The sequence below is a fragment of the Neoarius graeffei genome, chromosome 21, assembly GCF_027579695.1.
Source record: "Neoarius graeffei isolate fNeoGra1 chromosome 21, fNeoGra1.pri, whole genome shotgun sequence".
NCBI lineage: Eukaryota > Metazoa > Chordata > Actinopteri > Siluriformes > Ariidae > Neoarius > Neoarius graeffei.
Genome location: NC_083589.1, coordinates 3,315,438 through 3,328,027, shown reverse-complemented (window position 1 = coordinate 3,328,027; position 12,590 = coordinate 3,315,438). Strand labels below are relative to the sequence as shown.

Here is a 12,590-nt window from a genome sequence, read left to right as displayed (position 1 = left end):
CCATCACACACCAACATTCGCCATCACACACCAACACTCTCCATCACACACCAACACTCTCCATCACGCACCAACACTCTCCATCACACACCAGCACTCTGCATCACGCACCAACACTCTCCATCACGCACCAACACTCTCCATCACGCACCAACACTCTCCATCACGCACCAACACTCTCTATCAAGCACCAACACTCTCCATCACACACCAACATTCGCCATCACACACCAACATTCGCCATCACACACCAACACTCTCCATCACACACCAACACTCTCCATCACGCACCAACACTCTCCATCACACACCAACACTCTCCATCACGCACCAACACTCTCTATCAAGCACCAACACTCTCCATCACACACCAACATTCGCCATCACACACCAACACTCTCCATCACACACCAACACTCTCCATCACGCACCAACACTCTCCATCACACACTAGCACTCTGCATCACGCACCAACACTCTCCATCACGCACCAACACTCTCCATCACGCACCAACACTCTCCAACACACACCAACACTCTCCATTATGCACCAACATTTGCCATCAAACACCAGCATTCACCATCACGCACCAACATTCTCCATCACACACCAACACTCTGCATCACACACCAACACTCTGCATCAAGCACCAAAAAATCACCATCATGCAGCAAAACTTGCCATCAAACACCAGCACTCTCCATCACACACCAACACTCTGCATCATGCAGCAACACTTGCCATCAAACACCAACATTCTCCATCAGGCACCAAAACTCTCCATCAAGCACCAAAACTCTCCATCAAGCACCAAAACTCGCCATCAAGCACCAAAACTCTCCATCAAGCACCAAAACTCTCCATCAAGCACCAAAACTCTCCATCAAGCACCAAAACTCGCCATCAAGCACCAAAACTCTCCATCAGGCACCAACACTCTCCATCAGGCACCAACACTCTCCATCAAGCACCAAAACTCTCCATCAAGCACCAAAACTCTCCATCAGGCACCAACACTCTCCATCAAGCACCAAAACTCTCCATCAAGCACCAAAACTCGCCATCATGCAGCAACACTTGCCATCAAACACCAACACTCTGCATCACACACCAACACTCGCCATCAAACACCAACACTCGCCATCACGCATCAACATTCGCCATCACACACCAAAACTCGCCATCATGCAGCAACACTTGCCATCAAACACCAACACTCTGCATCACACACCAACACTCTCCATCACACACCAACACTCGCCATCAAACACCAACACTCTCCATCACGCATCAACACTCTCCATCATGCACCAACACTCTCCATCACACACCTCCATCATGCACCAACACTCTCCATCATGCACCAACACTCTCCATCACACACCTCCATCACACACCAACACTCTCCATCACGCACCAACACTCTCCATCACACACCTCCATCACGCACCAACACTCTCCATCACACACCTCCATCACGCACCAACACTCTCCATCACGCACCAACACTCTCCATCACGCACCAACACTCTCCATCATGCACCAACACTCTCCATCACACACCAACACTCTCCATCACACACCTCCATCACGCACCAACACTCTCCATCACGCACCAACACTCTCCATCATGCACCAACACTCTCCATCACACACCAACACTCTCCATCACACACCAACACTCTCCATCACACACCAACACTCTTTATCAAGCACCAACACTCTCCATCACACACCAACATTCGCCATCACACACCAACACTCTCCATCACACACCAACACTCTCCATCACGCACCAACACTCTCCATCACACACCAACACTCTCCATCACACACCAGCACTCTCTCTCAAGCACCAACACTCTCCATCACACACCAACATTCGCCATCACACACCAACACTCTCCATCACACACCAACACTCTCCATCACACACCAGCACTCTGCATCACACACCAACACTCTGCATCACACACCAACACTCTGCATCACACACCAACACTCTGCATCACACACCAACACTCTGCATCACACACCAACACTCTGCATCAAGCACCCAAAAAATCGCCATCATGCAGCAACACTTGCCATCGAACACCAGCACTCTCCATCACACACCAACACTCTGCATCAAGCACCAAAACTCATCATCATGCAGCAACACTTGCCATCAAACACCAGCACTCTCCATCACACACCAACACTCGCCATCATGCAGCAACACTTGCCATCAAACACCAACACTCTGCATCACACACCAACACACTGCATCACACAGCAACACTCTGCATCACACACCAACACTCTCCATCAAGCACCAAAACTCGCCATCATGCAGCAACACTTGCCATCAAACACCAACACTCTGCATCACACAGCAACACTCTGCATCACACACCAACACTCTGCATCACACACCAACACTCTTTATCAAGCACCAACACTCTCCATCAAGCACCAAAACTCTGCATCACACACCAACACTCTTTATCAAGCACCAACACTCTCCATCACGCACCAACACTCTCCATCACGCACCAACACTCTCCATCACGCACCAACACTCTCCATCACGCACCAACACTCTCTATCAAGCACCAACACTCTCCATCACACACCAACATTCGCCATCACACACCAACACTCTCCATCACACACCAACACTCTCCATCACGCACCAACACTCTCCATCACGCACCAACACTCTCCATCACACACCAACACTCTCTCTCAAGCACCAACACTCTCCATCACACACCAACATTCGCCATCACACACCAACACTCTCCATCACACACCAACACTCTCCATCACACACCAACACTCTCCATCACACACCAGCACTCTGCATCACGCACCAACACTCTCCATCACGCACCAACACTCTCCATCACGCACCAACACTCTCCATCACGCACCAACACTCTCTATCAAGCACCAACACTCTCCATCACACACCAACATTCGCCATCACACACCAACACTCTCCATCACACACCAACACTCTCCATCACGCACCAACACTCTCCATCACACACCAACACTCTCCATCAGACACCAACACTCTCTCTCAAGCACCAACACTCTCCATCACACACCAACATTCGCCATCACACACCAACACTCTCCATCACACACCAACACTCTCCATCACACACCAACACTCTCCATCACACACCAACACTCTCCATCACACACCAACACTCTCCATCACGCACCAACACTCTCTATCAAGCACCAACACTCTCCATCACACACCAACATTCACCATCACACACCAACACTCTCCATCACACACCAACACTCTCCATCACGCACCAACACTCTCCATCACACACCAACACTCTCCATCACACACCAACACTCTCTCTCAAGCACCAACACTCTCCATCACACACCAACATTCGCCATCACACACCAACACTCTCCATCACACACCAACACTCTCCATCACACACCAACACTCTCCATCACACACCAACACTCTCCATCACACACCAACACTCTCCATCACACACCAGCACTCTGCATCACGCACCAACACTCTCCATCACGCACCAACACTCTCCATCACGCACCAACACTCTCCATCAAGCACCAACACTCTCCATCACGCACCAACGCTCGCCATCACACACCAACACTCTCCATCACACACCAACACTCTCCATCACACACCAACACTCTCCATCACACACCAGCACTCTGCATCACGCACCAACACTCTCCATCACGCACCAACACTCTCCATCACGCACCAACACTCTCCATCACGCACCAACACTCTCTATCAAGCACCAACACTCTCCATCACACACCAACATTCGCCATCACACACCAACACTCTCCATCACACACCAACACTCTCCATCACGCACCAACACTCTCCATCACACACCAGCACTCTGCATCACGCACCAACACTCTCCATCACGCACCAACACTCTCCATCACGCACCAACACTCTCCATCACGCACCAACACTCTCTATCAAGCACCAACACTCTCCATCACACACCAACATTCGCCATCACACACCAACATTCGCCATCACACACCAACACTCTCCATCACACACCAACACTCTCCATCACGCACCAACACTCTCCATCACACACCAACACTCTCCATCACGCACCAACACTCTCTATCAAGCACCAACACTCTCCATCACACACCAACATTCGCCATCACACACCAACACTCTCCATCACACACCAACACTCTCCATCACGCACCAACACTCTCCATCACACACTAGCACTCTGCATCACGCACCAACACTCTCCATCACGCACCAACACTCTCCATCACGCACCAACACTCTCCATCACGCACCAACACTCTCCATCACACACCAGCACTCTGCATCACGCACCAACACTCTCCATCACGCACCAACACTCTCCATCACGCACCAACACTCTCCATCACTCACCAACACTCTCCATCACACACCAACACTCTCCATCACACACCAACACTCTCCATCACACACCAACACTCTCCATCACGCACCAACACTCTCTATCAAGCACCAACACTCTCCATCACACACCAACATTCGCCATCACACACCAACACTCTCCATCACACACCAACACTCTCCATCACGCACCAACACTCTCCATCACACACCAACACTCTCTCTCAAGCACCAACACTCTCCATCACACACCAACATTCGCCATCACACACCAACACTCTCCATCACACACCAACACTCTCCATCACGCACCAACACTCTCCATCACACACCAACACTCTCCATCACACACCAACACTCTCCATCACGCACCAGCACTCTGCATCACACACCAACACTCTGCATCACACACTAACACTCTGCATCACACACCAACACTCTGCATCACACACCAACACTCTGCATCAAGCACCAAAAAAATCGCCATCATGCAGCAACACTTGCCATCAAACACCAGCACTCTCCATCAAACACCAACACTCTCCATCACGCAGCAACACTCTCCATCACACACCAACATTCGCCATCACACACCAACATTCGCCATCACACACCAACACTCTCCATCACACACCAACACTCTCCATCACGCACCAACACTCTCCATCATGCACCAACACTCTCCATCACGCACCAACACTCTGCATCACGCACCAACATTCTGCATCACGCACCAACACTCTCCATCACGCACCAACACTCTCCATCACACACCAACACTCTCTATCACGCACCAACACTCTCTATCAAGCACCAACACTCTCCATCATGCACCAACGCTGTCCATAACGAATCAACACTCTGCATCACGCACCAACACTCTCCATCACGCACCAACACTCTCCATCATGCACCAACGCTCTCCATCACGCACCAACGCTCGCCATCACGCACCAACGCTCTCCATCACGCACCAATGCTCTCCATCACGCACCAACGCTGTCCATCACGCACCAACGCTGTCCATCACGCACCAACACTCTCCATCATGCACCAACACTCTCCATCACACACCAACGCTCTCCATCACGCACCAACGCTCTCCATCACGCACCAACATTCTCCATCATGCACCAATATTCTCCATCATGCACCAACACTCTCCATCATGCAGCAACATTCTTCAACAAACATCAACACTCTCCATCATACACCCACACTGACCATCAAACACCAACACTCTCCATCAAACACCAGCAAATACCAAACTTTACAAACAGCAACCAAATCAAACAACCAATATTCACTCAACCACGAAAGGGCACAGAAGCTAAATACTGGAAAATACATTTTTAATGAAACAGAAAACAACTGGAAACTTGAGGATATGAAACTACGGCTCAGTGAAATGTAAAAAAAAAACAAAGAAGAAGCTGCATTAACAAAGGGAATAAAAACACTAAGGGGAATAAGGGCACTCATATACATGTTCATAACTGCACTACGACACTAGGGGGCAGTCTACCACACACTACACAATACTCGGATAAGCACACTCCTTACCTGTACATGAAGGGTGGGACCATCGCTGTGTTGGGGTGGTTGTGTTGCTGCTGCTGTGGTAACTGCACCGCCCCATTGCTCCCTGCGACTCCGCCCCCTCCACTTCCAGAGTTAGTAACTGTGGACCCAGCTAGAGCAGAGGTGCTAGTGGAGGACACCATGCTGCCCTTCTTGCCCTCCACTCCCCCTAGAGGGCGCCCTGCGTAGTACCCTTGACTCCCTTTGGAGCTCTTCGTCTTTTCCGCTGCAGGTTTGGGTGAAGCTGCTTGAGTCTTCACTCCGGGTTTTGGGATGCCGCTGGAAGCAGGAATTGCACTCTCTTTCTTTGCTCCACTCGTTTTCCCTCCTTTAGGGATGAGGCTAGCGATTTTTGAGGCCTTCTTAGCCGGCTCTGAGGTCACTTCTTCTTTTGGTGGTGTGCTAGCTTTGTTTTTGTTTTTACTCTTGTCATCTTTGGGTTGGGGCAAGGATTTGTTAGCATTCTTACTGTTGTTAGCAGCAATAGTCGTAGTGCTGTTAGCAATCGCGGTGTTCTTGTTTGAGGGTGAAGGAGACGGTGCAGGTATTTTTCCTGGCGGTTTGGGACACGTCCCACCATCGTCTCCATACTCTGACAGATCGTCCTCTTCTTGCAAAGCCATCCGTGTATTGACCAGTCTGAACTTTTCCAGCATCGAACGCTGGTTCCCCGGCGCTGACTTAGAAGCATCGGAGAGTGACGGGCGTGACCTGTCTGAAGTGGGCGGAGGAGGTGAGGAGGCAGGGCTACTGGCTAACATGGAGGACGTCGCACTGTGCTTCATGTTCATGGACTTGCTTCGCCATGATTGGCCTGTCGTTGGGGAAGGAATGGCCGATGCTAACTGCTGACCGCTAACGCTGCCATTCATCCCACCAATCAGGGGGACAGACTTTACCGACTCTGTTACACACACACACACACACACACACACACACACACACACACACACATATATGAAAGCCTGTCTGCTTACTGTTACCATAGCAACCTGCCACTTCATTCGCCAGGAAAAATGTCATTCTAAGAGATGAACTTCCATGCATCTCTCTCTCTCTGTCAGTGTCATGCTCTTTCACTTTTTATTTCTTTTTCTCTCTGCCCCTTTCTCTGACTCTCTCCATCAGTCCTTTGTCATACTCCATCATCATTTCTTTCTCTTTTGTTGTCTTTCTCTCACTCTAATTTTTGCCATCTTATTGTCTCACTCTTCATCGCTTTTTCTTCCTCTCTCATTCTCTTTTCCTTTTCCCCCCATTCCTCTCCCCGTTCCTTGTTCTGTCTTCCTGTTTCCTGTCTCTCTTTTTTTCTATTTGTTTCTATCTCTTTCTATCCTTCTGTCTGTCTGTCTCTCTTTTTTTCTATTTGTTTCTATCTCTTTCTATCCTTCTGTCTGTCTGTCTCTCTTTTTTTCTATTTGTTTCTATCTCTTTCTATCCTTCTGTCTGTCTGTCTCTCTTTTTTTCTATTTGTTTCTATCTCTTTCTATCCTTCTGTCTGTCTGTCTCTCTTTGTTTTGCTCTCTCTCTCCATGTTCATCTCTTTTCATTCACTTCCAATCATCGTTCCCTGTTTCAGTCTTCTCTTCTCTTCTCTTCTCTTCTCTTCTATAGCAGTGATGCTTAGATTAAAGAAAAACTGGACTAGTGATGTGGCACCATCTGGTGGTGAGGAGAAGACATGGTGTCTGTACTTTAGGAGTGAAACAGGTGTGTGTGTGTGTGTGTGTGTGTGTGTGTGTGTGTGTGTGTGTGTGGCCTCACCCCGATCATTTCCGCTGGCGTACTGCAGTGGTTTGTTGCGGTCGATGCTGTTGAAGCTCTGACTCCTGCGGTTCAGACTGGCTGAGGGCGGAGCTTTACTGTTACCCACCACTGGGGATCGGGATGGACCTGGCAACCTGACACACACACACACACACACACACACACACACACACACACACACACACACACACACACACACCTACCTTATTATAATAATAGTGTTTAAAATGATAAGCAAACTCTTCAGTAACACTTGCACTATAAGGCCAAAAGTATGTGCCCCCCCAACCATGTGGTTCTTCCTCAAACTGTAACCTCAATGTTAGAGGCACACACTTGTGTAGAATGTGTTCGTACACTGTAGAATTCCACTTTCCCTTCACTGGAACTAACCTGTTCCAGCATGACAATGACGATGCCCCTGAACACAAATGGTGTGTGAAGGTTGGAGTGAAGAACTCAAGTGTCCTGCACAGAGCCCTGACTGAACTCAACCCCACTCAACACCTTTAAGATGAACTGGAACTGGAGCCTCATCATCCCAACATCAGTGTCTGATCTCACTGTAGCTGAATGAACGCAAATCCCCACAGCCACGCCCCAAGACCTACTGAAAAGCCTTCCCAGAAGAGAAGAGTCGAGCTTATTATAACAGTAAAAGGGAATACATCTGGAATGGGATGCTTTAAAGTGCCATTCCACCATTGGATGTATTCTTTGTCATAAAATACAATATATTTTATGACAACATGACTAGACAGAGAAATCTTTTAGCTTCAAAATGATATATCAAACATAATTTTTTGACAACGACAAGTATATTAATTTTGCGACCAAAGTCACCTACCCTTTTAATTTCCGCACGGTAGTGAAACGTGATGTCATCGGCAGGTTCCCCTTCTTGTGTACCACGTCACGTGTGACGTGGCACAGATTATCAGCAATGGCGGATAGAACGCGATTTCCACTTGTCGATTGCTGTGCCGATATTCACCATCGACCGTCTCCTTTGGGCATCACTTGCTATTTTCCTTCGCTTCTTTTCCGAAGCTGACAATCGCGTTCTATCCGCCATTGCTGATAATCTGTGCCACGTCACACGTGACGTGGTACACAAGAAGGGGAACCTGCCGATGACATCACGTTTCACTACCGCGCGGAAATTAAAAGGGTAGGTGACTTTGGTCGCAAAATTAATATACTTGTCGTTGTCAAAAAATTATGTTTGACATATCATTTTGAAGCTAAAAGATTTCTCTGTCTAGTCATGTTGTCATAAAATTAGTGCTGTCAAAAATGTCGTTATTAACGCGTTAACTTGACTCAATTTTAACGGCGATAATTTTTTTATCGCGAGATTAACGCTCTGTAGCATGATGTAGGTTTTTCATAAGCTTTTGAAACTGCCAGGAACTTGGAACAGAGACTTTGCTTAGAAAAACGATAGCAGCTAGCCACGCCCCGCACAGCCAGAGTCCTCTGCCCTCCTCCCTCAAAGAACCAGCGCGGGCAGGGCGCGCTAGTAGAGATGGGATTTACGGCTCTTTGATGGGATCCGCATCTTTGTGATCCGTTCTTTGAAAAGAGCCGTTCAAAAGACTGGCTCATTTGGCTCTTTTTAAATATTTATTCAGTTTTAAGAAGACAGCGTCTAAAGAAGCCAGATCCCTCTGAACTGTAAACTCAATGCTATCCCAGAAATCCTTCCTGTAATATGCAAATTTGGCCGCCTCTGATTGGACAGCGCGACGCACCAACAGGCAGAAAGTGTAAAAGTACAAAATGTGTTAAGTGAGCTGAAACAGTAAAGATCAGATCCAATGCAATATTTATCAACGAACAACTTTAAAGTTAATATAATAGTGTACTTTATATTATAATCAAGCATGTCAAGCCTACCGTCACTGTGTAACCTGTCTCTCTGATAGACTAACTCAAGCAGTAGATCACTTCACTCATGGTTCTCTTGTTAGTCTCGGGACGAAGAGCCCCGGTGCTCAGCTTAGGTTTCAGTTTGCAGTGGCTGTGTCAAGACGTGTTATGCTTTGCAATAAGAAAAACATTGGTACAAAACAAGCCCGTTCACTTTTTTATGCTGGTAAGAGAATTACAATGGTTTTTCATGTGACAAAAATGTGCGATTAAATTGCGATTAATCGCGAGTTAACTATGACAGTCGTGACATTAATCGCAATTAAATATTTTAATCGTTTGACAGCACTACATAAAATATATTGTATTTTATGCCAAAGAATGGTGGAATGGCACTTTAACCATACGGCATATTTTATTTCCGTTATGTACTCATAGCTCAATGTTAGATACTGAGCTAGTTATCTATTTAAATTTAGTTTCGTGCTCACAATTACAAGTCATCAATATTCACTTTTAACTAATTTACTCCAGTAACTTACTTCCTGTGAAGGAAAAACTAAAAAAAAAAATCCTGCTTGTTGTGAATGAAGTAGAAATGTGTTACCTTGTGTTTTTCTTCTGCACAGGTCCTACTCCACTCTGAGCGGGCGGATTCGCGTATCGCACTGTCACACTGCGGAGAGACAGAGAGTGAGACAGGTAGAGAGAGTGAGACTCCCATGTTTGAGATTCTCAGTGTCGAGACAATGACGATGTTGAACTCTTTTTTCACGATGCATCCTCTCTCATTGTGTGTGTGTGTGTGTGCGCACGCACATGGGTTTGGGGGGTGAAGGTGGAGGGTTGGTGCATCATACACCTCTTTAGGTCTCACACAGGAAGTGTACAACCGCCCCAAGTCTGCATGTGTGTTTTCTCCGAGAGAGAGAGAGAGACTCGCTATAAGGCCTTACAATGGAGGGCAAACGTTTACCTGCACCTCGATGAAAGACGTTCAAAAGTCAGAGCGTCGACTTTATTTCCATAAGAGTTCATTTCACAATAACACCGAAGAAACAGATTGACTGAATCGCTTGAAGTTGAACTAAAATCTTGCTGTGTCCTTGTGCAAGCTTCTCACACACACACTGCTGGAATTTCTCCTCACTTTTACCGCTCAGTCCACACCGGGGTTAATATACAGTACCAGTCTAAAGTTTGGACATGCCTTCTAATTCAGTGATTTTTCTTTATTTTTATGAATTCAAAGTCACTTCATGTCTTAAAGTAATGATGGATGTTGTTTCTCTTTACTTAGTTGTTCGGTTCTTCACATAACATGGATTACTACAGTTGTTGAATAGGGCTATTTACTGTCATACATGTCAACCTATACGGAATGTCCGTATTTTATACGGATTTGATTCAATAAACGTAGTATACGGGCGTATAAATAAAGTTATACGGATTCTTTAAAAAAAAACTTCAATATTTATTTAGAGCTATAATCAATTCCCACGATGATAAAAGAGCACATAACATTTACAAACGTACTGTCCACCACAGACAGCCAGTAAAGAGTCTTATGAAATCGCGCGTTATTTTGTGGTAGCGAGACTTCGTTCCACTTTTGATCATGCGCACACCGCATTGCGAGAATCCCGCCAACCGGGACGTCATAGACATATAAACATAGACGCCGCCTTCTGCGTAGAATCATACGTCATCCTCGCCGCCATATTGGATGTGGCAAAGTGGAGATTCTTCAGCCGTCTCTGGTATAGCGTCTAGACAGTAGCCGAGAATAAAGATGCCTCATTCATGTGCTGCGTTTAACTGTACCAACAGGTTTACCGTCCAAACGAGATCACATGGGATTACCCTTCACAGGTGAGACTGGAAAAATACTTTTCATTGTATTTGGTCATTATAACGTAATTTTACGAACAGATTTTCCTGACTTTGTGGCTAATATGAAGTCTCGCGCATAATAGCCGCTCGGTGAAATCTGTCTCCAAACAACGAAGTATTTCCTTCGTAGCTACGCTGATAACACTTTGTGTTTTTGTCAAACATTGGAGCTTTGTATTCATTCTGAAGGTTTATTGTTATTAATATTGAATAAAAAGTAACTGGGATATATCATTGTTAATTATCATTCAAATTTTAGGTAAATTATTTTAATTTGCATCTTATACGGATTTTATAAGGGAAATATGGATTTTGGAGGTTGGTTATACAGGTTTGATTGACCAAAGGTTGACTTGTATGTACTGTTGTTGTTTAATTTACTGTTTACTGTTTGATCTCAAATGCATTAAGAAGGCCAGAAACTTGTCCGCTAATTACCTTTTGACGAGGCAAACCTGTTAATTGAAAAGCATTCCAGGTGACTACACTATCGTTCAAAAGTTTGGGGTCACTTTGAAATGTCCTTATTTTTGAAAGAAAAGCACTGTTCTTTTCAATGCAGATCACTTTAAACTAATCAGAAATCCACTCTATACATTGCTAATGTGGTAAATGACTATTCTAGCTGCAAATGTGTGGTTTTTGGTGCAATATCTCCATAGGTGTATAGAGGCCCATTTCCAGCAACTCTCACTCCAGTGTTCTAATGGTACAATGTGTTTGCTCATTGCCTCAGAAGGCTAATGGATGATTAGAAAACCCTTGTACAATCATGTTAGCACAGCTGAAAACAGTTGAGCTCTTTAGAGAAGCTATAAAACTGACCTTCCTTTGAGCAGATTGAGTTTCTGGAGCATCACATTTGTGGGGTCGATTAAATGCTCAAAATGGCCAGAAAAATGTCTTGACTATATATTTTCTATTCATTTTACAACTTATGGTGGGAAATAAAAGTGCGACTTTTCATGGAAAACACAAAATTGTCCGGGTGACCCCAAACTTTTGAACGGTAATGTACCTCATGAAGATAACGCCAATGGTGTGCAAAGC

The 12,590-nt window shown here is 46.2% G+C and overlaps 1 protein-coding gene across 7 annotated transcripts in view; it reads right to left on the bottom strand.

Moving 5' to 3' along the window:
* Positions 1-12,590, bottom strand: part of nav3 (neuron navigator 3) — a 203,970-nt gene that overhangs the window by 85,712 nt on the left and 105,668 nt on the right. For all 7 annotated transcript variants that reach the window (XM_060903775.1, XM_060903777.1, XM_060903778.1 and 4 more), the window contains exons 6-8: positions 10,255-10,323; positions 7,773-7,909; positions 5,991-6,912 (exon numbers count right to left, since the gene is read on the bottom strand). In XM_060903775.1, coding sequence (XP_060759758.1) covers positions 5,991-6,912; positions 7,773-7,909; positions 10,255-10,323 — 1,128 coding nt within the window. The remainder of the gene's footprint in view (positions 1-5,990; positions 6,913-7,772; positions 7,910-10,254; positions 10,324-12,590) is intronic.